This window comes from Sinohyriopsis cumingii, chromosome 14 (assembly GCF_028554795.1).
Source record: "Sinohyriopsis cumingii isolate HCF-2022 chromosome 14, ASM2855479v2, whole genome shotgun sequence".
Classification (NCBI taxonomy): Eukaryota; Metazoa; Mollusca; class Bivalvia; order Unionida; family Unionidae; genus Sinohyriopsis; species Sinohyriopsis cumingii.
Window position 1 is genome coordinate 97113335 of NC_142974.1, and position 25835 is coordinate 97139169.

Sequence of the window (25835 nt, forward strand, 5' to 3'; positions counted from 1 at the left end):
GTTTGAATTTAGATGAGATACAAGCTGGGATAGAACAACCTTTTCTAAGATTTTTTTATACGAATGGGAGATTAGAAACTGGGCGGTAGTCCCAGATCAGTTGCTGGGATGTTTTTAGATGTCCCTGTTGATTTGAAGAAGTTCCAGTCTCAGTTTAAATGGGCCCCACCTCCCAGTGTACATCATCTTTGCTGGCCAAGGTTCTGATATGATAACCCTATCTACACCTTAGCATATTGAGCAGATCTTCCTGTGCTTTGGGTCTGTGAATTTCATTGGATGCAGCAACAAGCCACTGCATCCAATCAGAATTGTTCAAATTTGAACACTTTTCCTACATGATTGAGACAAGGGGAGCACACAGCTTGAATGGACTGATAAATAAGCAGTTTTGCACTGCCAATCTGTGTTTCTTCAAATACCTTTCACTCAAATACAGCTGTAATGGCTTCCTTCTGGTACGTAGTCATACTTTGTTAAAGTAAGAAAGCATAATTTTTAGGACAATTACCTCCACCATTTTTGGCCAATGTACAATACATTCTGTTACATGCTATTGGTTAGTTGGCATTACATACTTAGGGAAGCAACTCATGACATCCAATTGATATCACTAGGACACAGCACTAAAATGTCTGTTTGATCTGCCAAGGTACAGATAGGAACCTTGGCTAGCAAGGATGAATGTACCAACCTAAATGGACCCACATCGCAGTGTAAAATATTTCAGTGTCCTCTAGAAAATGTTGTTCCGAAGTAATCACACAAATATTTAACCCTTTTAATAATGTTGTTGGCATAACTTAACAAAAAGTACTGAAGGTAGAGTAATGACATTTGAATTCATATGTATGTATCCTGCCCTAGTCAATTTTTCAGAATGTTCTGATTTGTGAAAGGTTTCAGCCTCTTGGACTCCTAGTATGGACAAATGTCAAAATTGTCATAGATTAGTCAGCATTATTTAATTAAGGGTTGTCATGCTGCTAGTTCTAACTACTTGATCACCTGAGGTCTCTGCTCTGCTGTGTTTACAGGTCATTGAGTCACATGAGTCACATATGTAGACCAGACATTGGATAGTATATACATGTAGCTGCATATCTGATGACTGATTGGTAATTGTTACTTACAGTGCCCTGACTGTATAAAAGTGAAACACACAGTGGATAAATTTAAATCAGTTGGACATGATTGTAATATTTACTTGCCTTTATATATTGCAGTATTTATAATATATTCAAAGCTTTCAATATATATATATATATATATATATATATATATATATATATATATATATATATATATATATATATATATATATATAAAGGGAAGTAGCTTTTAGATTTAATTAAAACTGGTATAGAACCAGCAAATCTCTATGTGTGTGTGTGTGTATATATATATATATATATAGTTCAAGATTTCATTAACTAACTGCTGGTCTACATTTGAATGGCGGATTCGGCCAATGTAGGTATGTGAGAAAGCTTGCAAGTAGCTTCTTGTGGGTCGGTGGTTCTTTCCGGGGTTTTCCCAAGTTCTTCCTCCACCATTAATACTGGCTGCCTCGTATAGCCTATCGTGTGCTGAAAAATGGCGTTAAACCCTATAACAACAAGAGTAACTTTTGACTGGTGAAATCAGAATTTTCATGCTGATACAAACTTGAATGAACAACGTTTTATGACTGTGCACTACACTAGAACATGCATTGTGTGTAAACATTATGGTAAAAGATACAAATATAATTACTGACAAAGTTTTTAAATGATATTTACAACAGTCTTGCATTCCATGCTGTTATATGTATTTAATTTGTATTGTGTGATTGACCTTGGTTGGGAATTGAGGGCCTACCAGACAAAACTCTTTGATTTTAGATTACATGTATGTTTTAAGATCATTACTACTGGAGGTAAACATGTTTGCTGGTTTCTGATTTTGTGACATTAGGTTTGGAAATTCCAGATCTTGTTGTCAACTTGGAATGTTTGAGAAATGAATTTGTAATCTTCATCATGGTCCTCATTGTGGGACTTGGGTGTTTATATAAGGAAGCAGTAAATAGAATTACTCGTTCCTATTTTAACATCAGTCTTTAGAGAAGTCAGTTTTTAGTTAATATTTGAGAGGATTTATTTATTTAAATTATTCACTTGAGTGATAAAGTGCTCATTAATATTTTCCACGTAAATCACTATTTTGAGATACCATATATACTCGCATATAATCTGAATAATTTAGGAAAAAATTAAGGCCAGGCTAATGGGGGTGTTGGCTTATCTGCGGCCCAGTTTGTAAACTTGACTGTTTTTAGGTCTTTTTGTTGACTGCTGTAATGGCTATACATCTTGGGGCACAAAACAATAGTTTCTTCCATGTCCTAAGATATAGGCATGTAAAAAAGTAATTTTCGGTGACCCAACAATTGTTAAATAATGGTAAATACAGACTTCATAATTCGTGGGCCAGTTGAGTTTACCAGGGAGACCATACTGTACAGTACTTAAACACTGCAAAGTGTGCATAGCATCACTTAAATCCTTACTTATTCCCAAACATAGATGCAGATTTTGCTTTATTGTTTCGACCAAATTGCATTCTTGCATGTAACATTTCAGCTAGTCCTAAACAGCTGTTTCATTTATGTTGAATCACGCACTCACGAGTTACTCATTTTCAGTGATGTAAGCGATCCTACAAATTGAGGTAATATTTTTAAAAAGGTATGCATGTTTATTTGTGCAAGTCACATAACCATCATAATTTACATGTTCACAAAGAGGGGTAATAATAAAGGCTAAAATTCTCATAGAGATCAACTAAGATCAACATTAGTCAATTTTAGTTTTGTGTTTTATTTGAACAAACGTAACTTTCCACACATTGGAAAGCTTGATGTTTCGGTGTCTCCTGTGTTGATAGTCAGCGAATTTGTCTCTCATTTTGCGACAGCAATACAGGCCAGTTAATCATTAAAATCCTGAAACTGGCTTGTGATAAGAGGGAATTATAACTGTTAACTCTATCAGTTTAACATAGGTTTTTTACGTTATAAAAATGCCAGGTGTTCACTTGTGCAAGTTTCTTTCGTGGGAATGGAGTTAAAGCATTCATAGTGATCATTATTGGATTGAAATTAATTGTGGACGATTTTTTTATTGTGGTGTATCTTTTTGTTCTGATTTATTTTTTTATTTTTTGTATTATTGTAGAGGTAAAAATAATCATTAATTTATGTGAATAATGTCTAAACTTAACATTCTATTTAGTGAAAAAGCGAATGCTTTATAGTAAAGTTATTCTTTCTTTTGTCACCACAATGATTCACTGGTGATACAACAGAACATGTAGGACTTTTCTTGTTTAGAAGAAATGAAAATCGAAGACATACTGTAATATTCAGTAGTTCTTTGCAAAAATCAGAAGATATTATGGAATCGGTAGGCGTTGAGTGAAGCCACAAATCAGGAGTTTTTTTGCCTCCCAGTGTGAAAGTTGTCAGGTATGGTGTAAGGTCGCTTACATCAAAGCAAACTACAACTCCGCTTTTACGGTATTAGCATAATTTTCAAAGCATTATTTCCGAAACAAAAAAGAAAATTAAATAAATTACTTTTCAAACAAGTTTATACCATTTCTTTTTAATAATCATGCATGCCAACCTTGAGATAAGTATACATGTAATTTTTTTAAATACAAGTTTGCCTAAATAAATGCATTTAGAACTTACCTCTTCCATCTTAACATGCCTCGGAGTTGTTAATTGGCTTATACACAGGTCATGTACTTTTTAGTGTTTAAACCTGTTCAGTTTGGTGGTCGGCTTAGACACAAGTATATACGGTAAATGTGAATGCATTCACAGACATTTTGTATTGTATAATTGTGATTGGCATGTTAGCACATTCAAGGGTATTTGCACATCAGCATATTCAGTGGAATTCATTCATTATGCTTTATATTTTTGGACTTGTGATAGAACTGTTAGGACTGTTTGGGCATTTAATTCACAATAGTTTAAGTTCTTTTGAGTTTTTACTTTGTATTATAAGGAAATAAATTTTTATTGAATTTTACAAAATCATGGTTTTGGCACATTTCTGTTTCTTAGTTTAAGACAATATAGTTGTAGCACATGGTCACTTACTCTTAGATGAGATAATATATAAATCATTGCTCTCTTCAGATAACTTGAATCTCATTAGTATTTTAGGACTTGAATGTTGAAACTGGAATGTGGGTGGATCATAACTTTTGTGTGGTATGAATAACTATATTTTAAAATTTAAGCAGACAATTTGGTTTGGTTGGATACTTGGTTTTGTATTCATTTGGACTGATTTTATTAATTACTGAATTACTTGTTCTCTATTCACAATGAGACAGCTAATCTCCTTCTATGTTCCTATCATATTTAGTATTGTTGACCTCATTCACTTGGCATACTAGATTTTCAGTGCACTCATCCAGCTGCAATAACATTAATTTGGTTTGTATGTGCATAGGGTGTAATAACAGGTTTCCAGAAACACCAAAATCACAGGTTTTAAAGGACAGTCCATTGTATTTTCACGAGGGGTATAGGCGAATTCAGAGTCCTGGCTTCATAATTTTAACAAAAGGAGCTGGAAAGGAAGATTTGTTGAGTTTTTAATCAGTGAAGCATCAGCCCCTTCAAGGGACTCTTGTTTAAATGGGGACTTGACCCATACACATTAAAGAGAAGAAAAATTAGGAGTCAATTACAGTAATTTTAAAGTGTAGACTTTTAAATACAACAAAGACTTGTTTGTTAGGACTCAGTTTGCCTCCATATCTCAGTATCTGAATAACAGTTTGTGGAAACACATATGGTCTGGTATTTTGAAGTGATTTGTTGCACTGGATATTCTTGTTTATTCATTTGATTATGGGAACAAAAATGTGCAGATTAATGGACTCCACTGTTTTACTTTGGGATTTGGAAACATTTTATTGTTGTCCCTTTGAGCAATATTTCATACATGATGAGCCATAAAAATCGCCCATTTTTGAAAGCAGACAAATCACTTTAGAAAGTCTTGATTCCCTTTTATGACAGTTATTACGTATTATACCTTAGTCTGATGATAAAAGCCACTCTGATATGCATATTACTGTTCATACTAAATATAACTATAATAGGATTGTCTAGTGATGAACAAGCCAGATTAACATCTTGCGCTGTCGATCTTTTCATTTCCTGTAATTGACAACAGTCAATTTATTTGCCAGCATAGCAGTGCTTGTACACTGATGCAAATATACACCTGGGCACTGATACAATGTAAACATGATTACCAGTCAGGTAAGCTATCAGGACTTACATCTATCATATGACGTGGCATATGAAATTATGGACTGATCTATTTTGACCTCGCCAGTAACATGCATTGGATATATCTTACATATACTCTCTCTGAATAGTTTATATTGACCTATGAAATGTATATGATTGTTGCAGTCTGAATTTGTGTGGTTTTATGTTTAAATTTAAAAGTGTGGATTTCTTTGTTTTCAGGATTGATAAAAAGATGTGGTACATGTATATAATATAAATTGATGCAAGAAATTTAGTTGAAAAGGGCTACATACATGGGAGTTTATTTTGCTGACTATTATAGTGAATTTGCATGTATATTTTGACTGATGATTCACTACTGAGGTTATTTCCTAGACTTGTTTGCCTTATAGTCCTAGTGTAAGGTATTCCAAACATGGGGAGTATGGAAGATTTGTTTTCTTCAAGTCAGAAGATTTGGATAAAACCGTTTTGACCAGATTGGAAGAAAAAGGTTGCATTAGTGGACTTGCATGTTCTTGTCATGGACTTGGGTGTTTAATCAGGATTGGAAACTTGAAATGGATTAAGATCTTACAAAAAACCTGTTAGCATCAGTTTTAATTTTATGGCAGATTTGCATGTACACAATTCATCATGACTGATAAAGGTAAAAAGAAAAAATCAAAGAAAATACCTGAACCTCAGGTTATGATTCAAAATAGGGACTTGGAGTTAGAGGAATACAAGCCTAAAATTAGCTCAGCAAAGAACTATGCAAGATTTCTGCAATTAGTTCACAATCGCTCAGGCTCGCTATCATCAGATGATGGTCATGTTCATGATGCTGAGGGATATATTGAGGATGATATATTTGGAGAAACTAGAACAACTGAGGATAGTGACTGTGAAGGTATAAGTATCCTATTTCATATTTGTATTTTATTGTGTGTAAGGTTCTCTTGCAAGCAGTGAAGACCAGCAGGTCTGTCAGCGTATTATGGTCAGTTTTCTGTCATCATTAATGCACTAGTATAATATGGTTCACATATCTGTTTTCATAATGTACCACCATGGTATGGGTGTCAGATCCATCACCATAATGCACCAGCATAGTATGGGGCTCAGATCTGTCACCATAATGCACCAGCATAGTTAGAGTCTCAGATCTGTCACCATAATGCACCATCATAGTATGAGTCTCAGATCTGTTACCATAATGCACCAGCATAGTTAGGGTCTCAGATCTGTCACCATAATGCACCAGCATCAGTCACTAATACACACACAAGTACAGTATGGGCCACATAACTGTCATCATAATACACAAGCATATTATAGGTCACACCATTTATTCTTTGTATGATTTATCAAAGACTTTGATTTGATCAGTGTGCACATTTGGGGATGACATATGGGTCTATATGGTTTGGAGTTTGTTACACATAATAGATAAAAATAGTTTAATTTAAAATAGATAATGAGATCTAGTATTATGAATGCTGGGAACATCTTTCTTCTACTTTTTGGTTTGGGAGTCAGTTGTTTGAGCATCATACTTGTAACGTAAGAGTGACGGGATTGGTACTATCTCAGGCCACTCCTGCTTGGCTGCCTGGTGTCTCCTTGGGAAAGGCATTTAACTCCCACTGTCATTCACATGATACAGCCAATGATGTGTTGAAATTGCTGTTAAAAAACAAAGCACAACTTCTTGGTTCTTTTATAGATATTAGCTCAATTATTAGTACCCTGTGTACATGTTACTCTTCATTATTAGTACCCTGTGTACATGTTACTTTTGATTATTAGAGTGTCCACCTTGGATGCAAGATGTCGTGGGTTTGATCCCTGGCCGAGTCATACCAAAGGCTTATAAACATGGCTCTAACAGCTGCCTCGCTTAGTGCTCAGCATTAAGAGGTTAGTGCTAGGACTGGTCGGCCCGGTGTCAGGATAATGTGACTGGGTGGGGCATCATGCTACATGTCTGTGGCTTGATGCCCCAGTGCTAGACATCACTATAAACTGTCACACTGCAAACATCTTAGCGATATGACTGAAAAATTGTTAAACCTACGTTAAAAATCCAAATCACACACACACTCTTGATTGTTATTACCCTATGTACATGTTACTCTTGATTATTATTACCCTATGTACATGTTACTCTTGATTATTAATACCCTATGTACATGTTACTCTTGATTATTAATACCCTATGTACATGTTACTCTTGATTGTTATTACCCTATGTACATGTTACTCTTGATTATTAATACCTTGTATACATGTTACTCTTGATTATTATTACCCTATGTACATGTTACTCTTGATTATTAATACCCTATGTACATGTTACTCTTGATTATTATTACCCTATGTACATGTTACTCTTGATTATTAATACCTTGTATACATGTTACTCTTGATTATTAATACCTTGTATACATGTTACTCTTGATTATTAGTACCTTGTATACATGTTACTCTTGATTATTAGTACCTTGTGTACATGTTACTCTTACACTATGTACATGCTACTCTTGATTATTATTACCCTATGTACATGTTACTCTTGATTATTAGTACACTGTGTACATGTTACTCTTGATTATTAGTACACTGTGTACATGTTACTCTTGATTATTAATACCTTGTATACATGTTACTCTTGATTATTAGTACCTTGTATACATGTTACTCTTGATTATTAGTACCTTGTATACATGTTACTCTTGATTATTATTACCCTATGTACATGTTACTCTTGATTATTAATACCTTGTATACATGTTACACTTGATTATTAATACCTTGTATACATGTTACTCTTGATTATTAGTACCTTGAATACATGTTACTCTTGATTATTAGTACCTTGTTTACATGTTACTCTTGATTATTAGTACACTGTGTACATGTTACTCTTGATTATTAGTACACTGTGTACATGTTACTCTTGATTATTAATACCTTGTGTACATGTTTCTTTTACACTATGTACATGCTACTCTTGATTATTAGTACTCCTAAGTACATGTTACTCTTGATTATTAGTACACTGTATGCATGTTACTCTTGATTATTAGTACTCCTATGTACATGCTGCAAGGTTAGTTATTCCCCCCCCCCCCCAAACTGTCTATCTAGATATTGGTAATTTTTGTGTTAGGTCAATTTGGTGCAGCATTGTTTTTCTACCTTTATACTGAAATTGACATGACTACTGATATATAAATACCTGTCTTGAGAGACCACCCCATTAGCCAAGATACAAAAGGCTCAACACAGATGGTCACAGAAGTCATCATATTTTTGTAACAGTTATGATCCTTGCAGAAAAATGTAGTCTTTCATGCCCATTAACAATGCACTGTGTCAGTCAAATCCTAGCTTATGCTAGTACCTATTGACTGCCAACAAGTAGTCACTAGTGTATATGTGAGGCATCACACCAGTTTACATTATATGCTTTACGCAGGTGTGGTTATCTCTGCTTTGATGATAGGTCATTTTGCTCTTTAAGCTTTAAAACATTGTTGTATATGTATTTAATATTGTCTCTTTCAGCTGACCATCTGTATGACAACCTTAATTCTCCAACGTATGAGATGGCTTCTGAAGTGCATGAGACCTCACCTATGCTTGATGACCCAGAGGCAAAAGAAAAGCAGATGCGAGAATGGAGGGCAGAACTAGAAAAGGTTAATATTTTTTTATTGTGCAGGAATGTTTGATTACATTTTTGTTTTTAACCACTTTTCCTGGACAAGTGGGTCAAAAGTTTTACTTTGTATCACCTTCAGTTTCACTTGTCCAAGAATTTCAACCTCCTGCTAAGATTCAGAGATTTGTATTCATTTTAATTCATAGAAAAATAACCAAAGAAATAATGTGCAACGTAGTTATTGCTTCAAATGACGTAATTTGGGGTGGGTGTAGGATGTGTTCCAGAGAGCTAATATATTTTTAATTCATTTTATTTTCATTTAGATTTCAAAAGGCTTTTCCTAGTGAACTATAAGCATCTCAGACTTCAAAGATAATTTGCATATGCTGGGTGGTGTCACACATATAGTGCAATGAACAAGTTTTATGACATCCAAAACACTCATGAGACATACTTTATTAAATCCTGAATTTGTCAGTTCATTGAGAAATACACATGTTGAATTTCCAGCCTGTACCTGCTTGCAATAACTGTAACGTATCTTTCCAATGGATAATTATCAACCCAATGTGGCTGAAAATTCCTTTCTCTTAGTTTTGTAATATTTGACATTTATTGCCACAGAGTCAGGCTTATGTCTATATTTTCCTTTCACTTTCACATAAATTTTCCTTCTCTGAATCTTTTTATGACTTTCTTTATGAAAATAATATAGTAAACTCATTTTATCCGAAAAGATCACCCCATTTGACAGCTATTTCTTAAATGATCATAGTGTCCATTTTGTCATTTAAATGCAAAACACGGACCACTCCTTAATTAGCCTGGTTGTTTTGCTTCATTATTTCACATTTAAGTTTATTTTCTGTATGATCATTTTAAAAAGATTAATTATACATTACTGTCGTTTAATTAGTTTATGTTAGAATTTGCCTTTCGTTAATTTCATTGCATTGACTCATTGAATTCAAATCAAAGGGTGATTTGTTTGTGAGAATCTGGGTGAGTAAGAACAATATGATGCGGTCATTTAAAACACTGCATAAGTAATCATACCAGATTTTTAAAAAATGTTTTGATTGGCTGATAATTTTGTTGCTTAACCCAATATGCAGTCAAGTTGTAATATAACATGCACAAATGCAACATTATAAATGACCACTTACTGTAGTATCACAGGATGTAAATTATTAAATGAAGATTCATGTATTCAGCATACCCAGAGGGCATGAATGGCCTGATAAAGGTAGATAAAGTGATTAAGTATGAAGATTAGCACTAGCCCAACTTATTTTAAAACAGATTTGCAAACCCTTATGATTTGGTTGTAATTCTTATGAAATGGCACTTAAAATAGGGGCTTACAGAATAAAATCAGAAGCTACAGAAATAATATTGTTGTAGTAAAGCAATTGGCTTGTTCATGTTTGATATGGATCCAGCCCAAACCAAAATTGCAAGCTTGTTTTAAAGCTTGCAGCAGGCTTGCCACAAGCTAATTTATAAAGCTTGCAGCAAGCTTGTATTGGAACATTCCAGCAAGCTTGCACATGCTTATTTTTTTGTGGGGGGGCCGAGTGGTCTAAAGCGCTCACCATTACGGATCACTGCCATCTCACGGATCATGTCTGCGTTGGTTCGAGTCCAAGGCTTGGCTAGCGTGGGTACATGGGAAAGCCTGCCAGTAGCTTCTCGTGGGTCGGTGGTTCTTTCCTGAGTATTCCAGTGTTCTTCCTCCACCAGTTATACTGGCCACCATGTATAGCCTATCTTGTGCTGAAAAATGGCGTTAAACCCTAGAACAACAACAACAAAAAAGCTTATTTTTGCAAGCTTGTGCAAGCTTATTTAACAAGATAGTGTCATAAGCAAGCACAAGCTTGCACAAGCTTATTTACCTAGTACAATAAATATACACAAGCTTGTTACTTGCTTACACAAGCTTGTTATTAGCTTGCGCAAGCTTGTTACTAGCTTGTGGCAAGCTTGGATTTCTTGCTACAAGCATCTGGGCTTTCAAAAATCAGACATGATTGTGGTTCCCCTCCTTCCAAAAAAAACCCTGAAAATGTGAAGTGGGGTCTGGGAGTCCGAAGGCCCCTGTCCAAAAATGCATTTTAGACTCAACTGCTCCTGGTGGACCTTATTATCATATTATATTGCAAAGTTTTACTTCATTCCAACAAAATAATCTGCATATTTAATGATTAAATAATGTAATCTTATAGTTGCAATGCAGTGGAAAACAAATCTGTTCTGCCAAAACATTAAGTTTAATTTCATTGTTCAAGTTTATTCATTCACTGCAAGCTTACCCAAGGTTGCAGAAGTTTTATGTGTTCCCCTAGCTGCAAGTGTCACGCCCCTACAAAATGATCATGAATAATTAATGAACTGTTCTTGAATGGTTCATGAACTTGGTTCAAGAACCATTCATGAAAGTTCATCAAAAGGTTCATGAATTATTCATGAATGTGCATGAACTGAAAATGGTCAGTTCACGAAATAATGAATTCACGAACTGAATTCATGAACAGTTCATAAAAGTCCACAAATTGGATCATCATCATTCATGAACAGTGCCTATAAAAAATGTTTTTATTACCTGACAAGTCACAAATACCTATTTCATCCTGATTCATAAAATAACCTTAGCAGTGTGGGGGTGGGGTTAATACAGTATAAAATGCAACATATTATCTTAAAAACTATTTAATTTCAGATAAATTTTAACTGACACGCGATATTCTTTTTTTTTTACCCTTAGCAACACTTCTTTTTGTATGTTTTGTAATTTTTCTTTGAAAATTTTTCAAGAGATATTTGGGAAGTTGTCTGCAATCAACTGTTGAAGCATAGTTCATCGTCAAGGGGCTGTCTTTCAACTGGGGTTTCTCCTAACCAATCTTTTTCCCAGAGACTGACCTGTCTGATAACTCTTTTGTGAAGATGTTCAGGGCCTATAATTTAATCAAATCCTGTCCATTGTCACTACTAAATGTCTCCATCTGCAACTTAAGCTGTTCCATCCGATTACCATTTGGATCTTTAAATTGTTGCAGCAGTCACAATTTAATGTCTCTTCCATCCTGGCCATAGGATCCATTGTTTTCAAATTTTCCTCCTTAACCTACAAACTTCATCCTCTAATAATTTTACTTTTCTGCTGTCTGGTCTGAAAAAAAAAGGTAAAGTTAGTTAATTACAGATAATCTCTGATCAACATTGTTTTTAGTTTTTAGCACATTATCATTGTACACCACTTTACTTGCTGGAATAATGTGATCCAACCCAAAAATGATTTAATCCCTTATACATAATACACAGCTTACTGAGCATTTATATTATTGCAGAATTTTGTCACTAGTTTTATATTAATTGAAGCTGTCTAGCCATAGGTATAGTCACAGGAGTCTGATGTTTTAATCAGTAAAATATGACAATTTTTTTTGACAACATCGTTACACTAAATAACTGTATCTGTGTGCATGTGTATGTATATATATATATATATATATATATATATATATATATATATATATATATATATATTACAGATAACGGTTATTTCATGCTTTCAAATATTTTTGCCATTTTTTATTGATAAAACGTCAGACTTGTGTGGTATAGGCCCTTAGTATGTCACTAATGCATCCACTCCGACTCCACATGTTGCATATAGCTGCTTCCGGTTTCATCACGTTGTTATTTGCACCTGTATTGTGTACAGTTTCACACATTAACTATTTGTTGTTTGTTTGTTTTTTTTTAAATTACCAAATTACATCAGATTGTAGAAATAGTGAAGTCATGTAATAGAAAACGATCTCGAACATTTCAATTCCTATCAGTGTTGTACCATGTCTGGTATCGAGAACTGGGGGGTGGGGGTGATGATGTTTAGTAATTTTCAAAACTTCGATGAGCAGGTTTAAATTAGGTCTGAACAAAATCGTGTCATTAGCTTGGTTATAAATAATATGATGACATATATAAGCCAATAAAATATCCATATAACTTCTGCTGAAATAATCATGAATAACCAAGAAAAAGATACTCACCGTAATTTTGGTCATCCAGGCTTGGTACGCTTTTCCGCTTAATTTTGCTCTCACCAAATCGTTTCCTTCATATTCTTCAAAATCGCTTCTCTGCACTTCTACTTACTTTTTAAAAAATGATATTGAAAATATTCTCATCTGTCCATTCCACAGAGTCCACGGTTTTTGTTCGAGGTTTTTGCCTAACCATCTGCATGATCTTTTGTTTCTGAGGATTCTTAACTGTTGAAATCTCGCGTGTATATTAACCAATCATATCACGTCTTCTTTCACAGTCATCCAATCAGGATAATCGTTGTTAATATATTTCGGTTTTTACGGCAAATTGGCAACCAGTGACTAAGTCAATAGAATATGCAGTTTATAACAGTAATGGAAAAAAAAGGCTAGGACAAAGTCATTGAAAGCTTTTTAAAGCAAATACATTTTGTTCATGCTGGCCAGAAAATATTTTCCCATATTAATCCAGAACTACTCAGGTTAAATACACAAGTATTGAATTAAAGATCTGTATGAACATTTATACAGTATCATATCATTTAAAAAAGAAAAAAATATTCACCTTTATTTAAATTTCAATAATATTGTGAGAAGTTTTTATGAAAAAATTTTCAAGAACATTTTATGAATATAATGATATAGATATTTAATACACATTTTGTTAAGAAATATCTTGGTATTGCATCAAAGTACTTGAATTGTTCATGAACCAAGTTCATGACATTTCAGGAACTTCATAGATATTATAATAGTTCATAAAAGTTCATCAGTGTGTTCATGAACTTCATGTACATGATTCATCAAAATTCTTGAAGTGTTCATGAACTTAGTTGAGGAACTTTCATGAACAGTTCATGATTGTTCATGAAGTCATGAATTTTTTTCGTAGGGGTGTAACAGTGACGGTGCATGCTAGTTGGATACATGGTCTCAAACTTTCACAAGCAATGGATATATATATATATATATATATATATATATATATATATATATATATATATATATATATATATATATAAAGAAACTTGTTGCAAGCTAGTTTAAATTTACTTTGTGAAACATACAAGAAAGCTTGCGCAAGCTAGTTTTACTTTCTGATGAAAACAAGTAAGCTTGTGCAAGCTAGTTTTACTTTCTGAAGCAAACAAGAAGCTTGTGCAAGCTTGTACAAGCTATCGGTTATATCCAGCTATCTTGCCTAAGCCTGCACTTGCTTGTACAAGCTTGCACAAGCATCCATGTTAGCTTATAAACATCAAACTAACTTATCGTAAGCTTACCGCAAGCTTGCCACAAGCTTTCAGCAAGGATGCATTTTGGTTTGGGAGGTTTCCTATTAGATTTTGTGGAGTAATCAGGGAACCAGACTAATTTTACAGTAGTACCTAAGACACTTTAAACTGCACACATTTTTTTCATGCAAAGCATTTTCATGATCAAACTGTTGATTATAAAAATATAAAAAATGGCATTCAACAAGCAATATATGTTGAAAAAAAAAAAAAGGAAACGGAGCCTCTTAAATTAAAAAGTGTTAATAATCATTACAGAAAAATTAAAAGAAATATTCATATTCTTGTGAATAAAAGCAAGAAGTGCCAAAATGACATGTTGATTTTAGTATGTCTCATGGTAGCAGATATGATTGTCATTGTCATATGAAATGGAATTTTTTCCTGCGAGAATTATGTTCATAGGTGGCAACAAGTCATTGAGCTGCATTGGCTTTTGAACTGAAGTTTGTGTATCTCTACTAGAGTTAAATAAGGTTATAATTGTGCTTTACAAACTTTTCAGTTGAGCGTAATGTTTGCCATAGCTGCATCAGTTTCAAATACTGAACATTTTAAATTTTGTGTTTTATATCTTTATAAAAACAGCACATAATATTGTGTTAGTCATTACTGAAAACTGGTCAAACTTACAGGAAAATATCAACCGCCTTACTGAGAATCTTGTTAGGGTTAGCAGGTTTGTTAAAATAAGGAAAAGCATTTGTCCCTTACTAGTGCCATGGAAAATTTTGCTTGTTCAACTTCAAAATTGAATAGTCCAGTATGTTGGGTGATGTAATTTGATCAGCCTTGATCATAATTTTTTGATGTGTACAGTATTTACCATATATACTCGAGTATAAGCCCATTTACTTATAAGTTGACCCCCAAACTGAAAAGGTATAAACACTAAAGAGTGCATGACCCACGTATAAGCCAACCCACAACTCTGGTACATCTCAAAATGCATGAGGTAAGTTCTAATGAATTTATTTAGGCAAACTTATATTTTTTTTAAAAATACATGTATACTTATCTTGAGTTTGGCATGCGTGATTATTAAAAAGAAATGGTAGAAACTTATTTGACATAATTATTAAAAAGAAATGGTAGAAACTTGTTTGAAAAGTAATTTATTTAATTTTCTGTTTTCTTATTGTTTCTGCCTAAGTTAGATTAGTGTATAATTTGATCGAATGATGACAAGAATTTAGGAATCACAAGTTGCTGTAACACTACCTCTCCCTTTTGACTTGTTTTTTTTTGTTTATGCATTATTGCATTGGACATTTTATATCAGTGCACCGGTAATTACATTTTTACTTTGCATTGAAATTGTAAATACCTAACTCATTAAAATGTAATCCCAATATGAAAACACAATGAATAACAATACAGTTTGATTCAAGAATCAGTTAGGCTGCTGAACGTATTTACATAATGGCGCCACTGCATGTACAGTGTAGGTTTGATTACATACTGAATTAAGTACATCCCTTTGAGTCGAATCATGAACACATGTGCTAAACCTTAATGATATCACCAAAATACAATAATGAAGTTCAGAAATAATGCTTCGAAAATTATGCTAATACCATAAAAGCTGAGTTGTAAGTTTGCTTTGATGTAAGCAACCTTACACCATACCTGTCAGCATTTATGCCGGAAAGGATTTTTTAAAAAAAACTCGATTTTTGGGGTCGCTCGATGCCTACCTCCCGATTTCATAATATTTTCGATTGTCTTTAATTTTCATTTCTTCTAAACAAGAAAAGTCCTACATGTTCTGTTGTATCACCTGTGAATTATTGTTGTGACAAAATAATTACTAGAAAGAATTTGCTTCTTCACTAATTAGAATGTTAAGTTTAAACATTATTCGTGTAAATTAATGGTTTTTTTTAACCTCTACAATACAAAAAAATAAATTAAACCACAACAGAAAATAAACCACAACAATAAAATAGTCCACAATTAATTTCAATCCCAAGAATGATCACTACGAATGCTGTTAACTCGATATGCTATAGCTCCATTCCCATGAAAGAGACCTACATGAGTGAACACCTGGCATTTTTATACTGTATTATACCAATGTTAATTACCATTGTTAAATTAAAAGAAGGAATGAAAATACATACCACGCAGCAAATGTGTCCTCAGAAAAATAATTCAGAATACACGTTTTAAAGTAAACAATACTAAATACTTTATGAGTTCACAATGAGGGAATAAGGTCAGATATACAATGAGGGAAAATAGCTACCACATGTATGATACCATGAGGCTGTCTATTTAGGTACTTTTAGTTTGACAAAATTGGGAATCCTTTATTTGCCAATCAGTTGCTGGTGCTTGCATAACACACAATAGTGTATAAAGTGGTTTCTTTGAATTACTCTTTGTGTGTGTGTGTGTACATGAGTGATTTGGATTTTTAATGTAGCTTTAACAATTTTTCAGTCATAGCGCTATGATGTCTGCAGTGTGACAGTTTATAGTGATGTCTAGCACTGGGGCATCATGCCACAGACATGTAGCATGATGTCCCACCCAGTCACATTATTTTGACACCAGGCCAACCAGTCCTAACACTAACCTCTTAATGTTGAGCGCCAAGTGAGGCAACTGTTAGTACCTCATTTTTTGGACCCGCTTTTTTTCACCCAAAATTTGTTCGTGGTTGGAATGCAATTTTGTATCTGGATTTTAAATTTCTTGGCCTCAAATCTAAGGCACACCGGTCTGAACTGCACACAGACAGGTGAACCTTTGCAAAAATTTGGATAAGGTGGGCATTTGGAATAAAGAGCTGTTTCCATACGAAAATGATGGGTCCATTAAACAAAAAGAAAAGAAATCCAACTTTTACCCTTCTGTTCATGTGCAAGCAAAATAACCAATGGACAACTATGTTTCTAATACAACTAGGCATTAATCTCATGGAAAATCTGTTGAATGCCAATGTATTACGATGTATACAGAAATAGCCCCCAAAATGTCTTTTCTACTCGCATTTCAGGCGAAAACGACAAAAACCTCTGGGGCCCAAATGAGTTAAGTTAGCTTAGCTCTTTGACTTCATGATGAAGCAATCATGTCAGGAAAGAAGCTGATAAAAACAGGGATATCCCTATAATGTCAGTCTGTTTTGTGGGAATAGCACATGCCACTGAAAACAGGGACATTCCTGTAATGTCAGTCTGTTTTGTGGGAATAGCACATGCCACTAAAAACAGGGATATCCTTGTAATGTCAGTCTGTTTTGTGGGAATAGCACATGCCACTGAAAACAGAGATATTCCTGTAACGTCAGTATGTTTTGAGGGAATAGCACATGCCACCTTTTCTTAACAAGTTTGTTTTCTGAAAAAGGACATTTAAACTTTTGTTTGTGAACTTCAAAATGTCGTATTGCATTACTGTAACTAGAATCTAATTTTCCTACATATTTAAACGATTTCCCTTTAAAATCTCCCCATTTTCCTTTAAAGGTTTGGGACCCACTGCCCTTGTTTGGGAGTGGTTTGTAGAAACTCCACATTTATCTCTGGCTTAGATAATGCAGTGCATATAAATGTTTTTGACATACATTAAATAGCACGGTACTTATGCTAAAGCTAATGTTGGCTTTATCATCTTTCAGGTGGAGCAAGAGATAACCACACTGCGACAGGTGCTTGGGTCAAAGGTCAGATATGCTTCAGAGTTGAAGCGAAAGTTGGGAATCTCACCACTGCAGGAGATGAAACAAGATTTCTCAGAAGGACTGAAGTTCATCAAGGAGAGTGACACGTTAGTAATGTTGTTTGTTATAGATTATATTAGTTCAAGAATCCATGAAATTGCTGCCAGTTTTCATATTTGATTGGGCAGACATGTTTAAAAAAATTGTAAACATTTACATGCCTTTTAAGAAATGAAACAGTTATATTTCAGCATAATCTTACATTGTCAGAGGAGATCATAAGTCATTGAAAGTCGGTCTTGATGTTGAACCATATCAGCCTATGTTAAGAATAATTTTTATTTTTTGTTAAAGTTTACAAGTAAATTGATTTTTTTAAACAAAAGTTTGACAGCCATCAACAACATACAGATTCATCACAATCACAATGAATTAAGCTGAAAATAAATTTGCTATGCTAGTTTTTATTTGTTACCATGATCACTGCCAGAAAAGTAGCTAGTGATTGTAATTCATTTAGTGATAAGACTAAATTTCACTTTAATCCAAACCTAATAGCTACTCTAGATTTAAAACTTTGGTAATTCTTTTTCTCAGCTGACAGGTATACCACATTGTACAAGTGTAGTTAATGTAGATAAAACTGTTTTACATAAGGCTGTCACTCAGTAGAAGTAGAGGATCATCATTGAACCCATTAGCAGACCTGCCAACCCTTAACGATTTTGACGTAAGACTTAAGGAAATGTCCCTTAAAATAAGGACTTACTGAATTAAAACTCCAGTTATGGAAATACGATTGTTTGCAGTAAAATCTGGATACTGCCTTGTCTGTTTGATTTGGAGTCTGGTTTTATATTAAATTATGTGGACTTAGTAAGGGAACCAGACTAACTTTATCAGAGTACCTCAGATACTTTAGACTATGTAGATTTTGTGATGCAAAGCATCAGCATTGTTCAAGCTTTTTTTTAAAATGGTGTCCAACAAGCAGCATGTCAGAACATAATGGGACAAAAAGGCTCTGAATAAGTTTTAATAGTGCAGCAGAATAAAAGGGTATCACATGCCCCCTACAGAATTATTACTAACCCCGAAGAAGGATGGACAATTTAAAGGTTAAGTAGCTCTGAGCCCCCAGTCAGCAAAGCTCATGGGCTAGATGTTAAAATACCAAATTAAGAAGGTGAAAGGTATAACAATTTAATAACTATATCAAGGTATTCCACAATTACAGAACAATTTTTCAATGCAGTTGCTTCCAATCAATACACAACCTATCCAAATGACAATTTTTTCATCCCTCTTAATTAAAGGTATGAGTGTCTCCTTCCCATGTCCCTTCTTTGTTACTCATCTGTAACATCTGCCTTGTATTCCTTTTGATACTTCCAGTACCCTTGTTTCTGTTTCCTGGGTCTCCTTGTTGGTACTTCTGGTATCCTTGTTTCCATTCTCTTTGCCCTCCTTGTTGGATCTTCTTGTTCCCTCGTTTCCATCTCTGGCCTTCCTTCCTCGCACTTCTGCCTGTCTCTACATGCTCTCTACGTCTTCTCTAATCTTTGGATGGAGTCCGATCCCACCTAGAAAGCTTCCTTTGGATTAGAAATTACATACGTTTGTGCCTCCTTGTTTGAATAGAGGAGAATTAACACACTCTCACAGACCTTTCATCAGCATAATGGCAATTAAATCATTAGGTCAACTCATAGACTCACATCTAAATATTCCACACACGCTTGTTCTATAATAAAGGCTATAACAACAACAATAATATCATGACTTAGATACATACATACATATCCCTAATTCTCTACATAGCAAACTATCAACATCAACAATATTCCTATGCATTTCCTACCTTACCAATTATAAAAGACACAAATATAAATGCCTAATTATACATGCACAGCCAAAAAGGCATAACTCAGCAGAATCCACAACTATATATTCAAATACAAACAAGTACAAGATCTAACACTATTAAATTCAGTTCTGCACCATGATGCAACATCGTAGCAGATTACGCCATCTGCCTTGATTTCTTGAATATTACTAATTCGCTGTACACTACATTACAACACGATAATTCAGCTATACATAGAAGATTACACTTCTACAAACTTAAATGCACATAATAACATATAAATCATAAGACACCTAGTTAGGAAAGTGAGACAGATCCGGATAAAGGTATTTTACCTCAGAAGCCTTTGTTCCAATCTCGTCTGAAGTTCCTATAACTCCCTTTCCTAACCTTTTAATGAGTGCGCAGCTTTGGCACTTGGAGGGAGGTCTAGTGTCTCCAACTTCCCTATAATCTGCTCTCGCCAATGTCCAGATATGCACTGATTCTTTCATAACAGTAACAGAATAATCTCTGGCTGCATTAGAAACCCACCCAAAATTCGACTGTTTTAGCTCTGATTGGATAACATTGGTGTCTTTGAAAAGGTCTGGGGTAATATCACTGAGGTGTTATAATGTTGGGTTTATGGCCTCTAAGCCTAAGCCAATCGGTGACATCACTGCTAATTGCAAACAAACAGTTTCTTGCCCTTCTGCAAGGTTCGTCAAAGGAAGTAACCATGAATTTGATAATAACACAATGGCTAATTCACAGACCAGTAGTTTCTTTGTTTCAGAATCGGTCTAAAGTCTTAATATTATACAACACATATTGACATAACCCAAAGTACTTTGAGTGTGTGTGTGTGATTTGGATTTTTAATGTAGCTTTAACAATTTTTCAGTCATATTGCTATGATGTCTGCAGTGTGGCAGTTTATAGTGATGTCCAGCACTGGGGCATCATGCCGCAGACATATAGCACGATGTCCCACCCAGTCACATTATCCTGACACCAGGCCGACCAGTCCTAACACTAACCTCTTAATGCTGAGCGCCCAACGAGGTAGCTGTTTGTACCATTTTTGTAAGTCTTTGGTATGACTTGGCCGGGGATCAAACCCACGACCTCCCGCATCCGAGGTGGACACTTTAACCACTAGGCCACCGGAGCAGTCCAACATACTTTGAATTTTGAATTCTGTCAGAAGACATTTATGAATATGAGGCAGGAATTGTTAACAAATTTTCTTACACAGCGTGACAAAGGGAATATTCAGATTCTTGAGAAAGAAAGCAAGAAGGGCAGCATTTTTTTGGGGTGGATATCATGTGTTGATCTGAGTATTTTACATGGTAAGAAAGATGACTGTCATCACAATGGCATACGTAAAGTTTAATTTACTTTTTAAGGATGACAAGAGATATCAAGAAGCCATTGAGCTCCATAGGGTTTGGAACTGCAGCTTGTGAAACTGTACTAGAGATAATTAAGGTTGAAGTAAACTTTACAAACTTTTTAGTTGAACATGTTTACTGTCATTGTCTTGAATCACACTTTTAGACTGAAGTACACGTTTTTCAGCTATACATGATATTTTGTTACACCTGACTGAAAACTGGTCCATTGTATGGGAAAAATCAACTGCCTTACTCAGAAGGTTTTGTTAGGGTTGGCAGGTCTGATCATTAGTGAAAAACAAAACTTGGACACTATAGCATCATGCTGACATACACTAGTTTTACTTTTGATATTTAAGAAAGTACAGGGTTTTCAAAATTAGGAAGGATCTTTTTGTTTCAGCAGCAATGTGTTCTTTCTAAAGGGCTTTGTGTTTATGCTTTTGATATATTGATTTACATTGTGGCAGTCTGACTACCACCTGAGTAAGCTAACCTTTTGATACATTGATTTACATTGTGGCAGTCTGACTACCACCTGAGTAAGCTAACCTTTTGATACATTTACATTGTGGCAATCTAACTACCACCTGAGTAAGCTAACCTTTTGATACATTTACATTGTGGCAGTCTGACTACCACCTGAGTAAGTTAACCTTTTGATACATTTACATTGTGGCAGTCTGACTACCACCTGAGTAAGTTAACGTTTTGATACATTTACATTGTGGCAGTCTGACTACCACCTGAGTAAGCTAACCTTTTGATACATTTACATTGTGGCAATCTAACTACCACCTGAGTAAGCTAACCTTCTGATACATTTACATTGTGGCATTACCATACATGCCAACCATTAAGCTTTTGGCATAATCATTACACTTTTTTTCACTAAATTATGCCTTATGTATAACTGTATTCGGATTACGCGTTTTTGGTATATCCCCCTCCCAAAAAAATAATAATTTGTTTTCTCATTTTTATTAAAATCCCATTAATCCCACAGACCTTATTCTAGAACAGACGGCTTCTATGTAACTATGACATAAGAGTACGCTTGTCCGAAGACTTGCATGCACTTTCCTAACAGTATTATGTTCTATTTATAGCAGTTGCCCTATTTCCAAGAAACATGCTGGCTTCTACTTTCAATTTTTGACCTCGGTTTCTATTTATAGTAACTGTATGGCTTAGTTAGGAGAGAACAGACTGGTTTTCTAACTTTTAATCTTTGCTTGCAGATTCTTTGTTCTAATTCATATTTGGTACAGAACCAGTCTGTAGGTATTTGGTACTAAAAGTCAAGTCAGATTTATTCTAGTCGATGCATGTGTTATGGCAAAAATATTTTCAAAATAATTTCACAGATGGATTAGGAAAGACAAAAAACATATTCAGAGATGAATACATGAATTACACAATACAACATTAAATCTTAGGGCAGCTTCATGCCTCTTGCAGGCTGCATGGAAAAGATTTTAATATTGGTCATGGTGATAAAACAAAGAAACCTTGAATTAGCATGTTTTACTAACTCCAGTACTAAGGTCATTTCTTATTTACAGCAGAACTAAATTGTGGACATGAATTTTTTAAATGCAGATGTGTTATCTACCGAGTTCTTAATAGAACACAGACTACCCCTAGTGTTAGAAGACTACCTTGGTCCTTTGTTGAAACAGATGTTTCCTGATTCCAAAATTGCAGAAAATATGCATGTGCAAGAACAAAATCATCTAATATTGTTAGGTGTTTAGCAGAAGATACTTCACTTGAAATTGTAGAAGCCATGAAAATTGGGCCATTTAGTATTGCAGCAGACAGGAGTAGTGATCATGACAAAAAGTTGTACCCAGTCTTTGTAAGAGACTTTGACAACAATAAGAGCGTAGTCATAGTGCTCTTCTTTCATTACCATAATTAATAGTAGATTCCACTGGAGAAAGCATTTTTATTTGCTTGATAATGCTTTGAATAAACATAATTTGGCAGAACTGTATGGGGTTTTTCAGCTGATAACTGCATCAGTGATGACTGGAATTCATAAACGAGTTGCATTCTATATTTTGATAAATGTCCCCATCATTGTACATATCAGATTGTCTGTCATATGATGCACCATGCTGCTGGAAAGGCTGTTGATAAATTAGAAGGAGAACTCTTGAAGTATCAAATTAGCACTCTACCTGACAATGTACTTCATGCGGACAGCGTTGATTTTTTTTCCATCTTATTTCCAAGCTAAAAGACCCAGTAATTGTAAGATATAAATGGCCTCTTTGTCAGGTTATGAAAGGAATATTGGTTCTTTACCTTCTAATGCTGACTGTGAGAGATTGTTCAGTATTGTTAACAAAAATAAAACTGAATTCAGATCCAGGCTCTGTAACCCAGCACTTAGTGCTCTACTGGTGTGCAAAACATTCATAGTCTCATCTGGTACAAAGTGTTTTGAAATGCAATATGAGAGCCTGTTGCTCTTTAAATCTCAAAGTGTTATATATGAAAACTTGAAGCAGTAATTTATGTTAAAAGTCCAGAGAGATAAATAAATCATTTTGTACCTATGCTGGTTGAATTTTCATCATGTTATATGTGGATTACTCTTTTTCTGCTTGGATTACTCTTTTTCTCCACTTGGATTACACTTTTTCCTCACCAGTGGTTGGCATGTATGCAGTACTACCACCTGAGTAAGCTAACCTTTTGATACATTGATTTACATTGTGGCAGTCTGACTACCACCTGAGTAAGCTAACCTTTTGATACATTTACATTGTGGCAGTCTGACTACCACCTGAGTAAGCTAACCTTTTGATACATTTACATTGTGGCAGTACTACCAGCTGAGTAAGCTAACCTTTTGATACATTTACATTGTGGCAGTACTACCAGCTGAGTAAGCTAACCTGTTACACTTTAATCACATTTAATATTATTTTTTTCACTATATCCACCTCTGAAGTATTTCAAAAACTTAAGAATTGCTTTTGTGTTGTTTTGGTTTTTGGGGCATTCACTTTGATGTAACTTGAATGCAAACTTTCTTTAAGTCATTGATCATGTTTTAATTGTTTAAATGGAATATTGATTTTATACACATTTTCATGACAAACACAAAATGATCTCATTTTAATGTTTAAGCAAGGCATATCTACACTAGTGTACATTTTTTGAAAAATACTTTTCATCTCTATTTATTATTTGAAAGGTGATACATATTTAACGTTACGTTTATTATCTGTGAAGACATATTCTTTAGCAGCACTCCAAGTACATACCCAACTTTAGTAACCTCAAGTGAATTACTTGTAAATTATAGTGGCCATTTCAAGTTTATGGTTTCCAAGCCCTGATAATTTGGTCACCATAGGCATTGAGAGCAAACATTATTGAATGTAGTTATCAAAAAGTGAAAGTTTTTAGTTAGAGCAAATTAAAGAGTAATCATAACTGGATGTACAGTAGTAGTACATGCAGTCTTAGTTATGCAGATCCCAGCACTTCTGGCATAGCCTTTCCAGCATGGAAGCAAAAGCTGGCTGAAGGGAAGTGGAATCGTTCCCTTCCATCTGCTATGATGGTCTAATCACCCCTGGTCCCTGATGGGTTTCATTATCTTTGTAAATTTTTGGAGTCTGGTTGACGCATTGAATCAGCTGATCACACTGTCTCTGGTGTGATGTTTATTAATCCTTTCATAGCAGGGATAGCCACCTTTTATGCCTTTTGGCAATGTAACATACAGTTCAGCTTTTGTAATTTTTCATTTCTACTTACGTTGCAGTGGCATAGTTTATCTTCTTCATGCTTGCTCCAATGTGAAGCTCTACAGTGTAGGGTTAATAACTATGATTCACCACTGTGATTTAGCAGACATATTTTGTGCAACTTCATAGTGGGTGGGTGGGGAGCCTGGTAGACGATACTGATTGACACTTGAATAGCTTGTGCATAAAAACTATCCATAGAAAGGCTTGTGACCTTGGAGTGATTTATAGCCAGATAACAGTTGAAGAGTCATATTTGGACAGTAAAAGAAAATAATTTCAGAAGAGTCTTGTATGTTAAGGATGTGTGTGTTTAGAAAAGTTTGTTTGGGCTTTATGCAGTACTTCTATCAGAAACTCTTGACAATGTCAAAAATTCATGTGCACTCCCAGTTCATTTTTAACAATTATGTCCAAGAACTTGACAGTGTGATCAATGGAAAGTAGATCACTGAGACTGCAAGGAATATTTCATTTTCACATTATTCAAAGAAATCGGAACTAACTTTACACACTGACCTGATAAAAGCATGTCTTGGCTTCTTTTAACAGCATAAATTTATCCCATTGTTACAGCTGAAAAGTTATCATCTGAGATATGGTCGTATAAATTCCAAATGACAACCACTGCTATTTAAAATAAAGTAAAGAACAGAACACATTGAATTTACAACAAAATGCAAACCATATGCTTAGTCTTAAAGCAGTAATGGTGGTTCACACCCTGTTCAAGAGGGATCAATATATTCAACTTTAAGCCATGGAAAAATGAAGATCAGCATAAGCTGCACTGTATGAGACCTGTCAACCTTTAA

The 25835-nt window shown here is 34.6% G+C and overlaps 1 protein-coding gene across 3 annotated transcripts in view; it reads left to right on the plus strand.

The window, feature by feature from the left end:
- Positions 1-25835, plus strand: part of LOC149784448 (uncharacterized) — an 85011-nt gene that overhangs the window by 16553 nt on the left and 42623 nt on the right. The window contains exons 1-3 of one of the 3 annotated variants that reach the window (XM_089932522.1): positions 5418-6218; positions 8879-9012; positions 17960-18108. In XM_089932522.1, the coding sequence (XP_089788648.1) occupies positions 5963-6218; positions 8879-9012; positions 17960-18108 (539 nt within the window). In that variant the 5' untranslated portion in view covers positions 5418-5962. Of the gene's footprint in view, positions 1-5417; positions 6219-8878; positions 9013-17959; positions 18109-25835 lie in introns of those variants that run through there. The other 2 variants (XM_089932524.1, XM_089932525.1) reach the window with 2 other exon arrangements.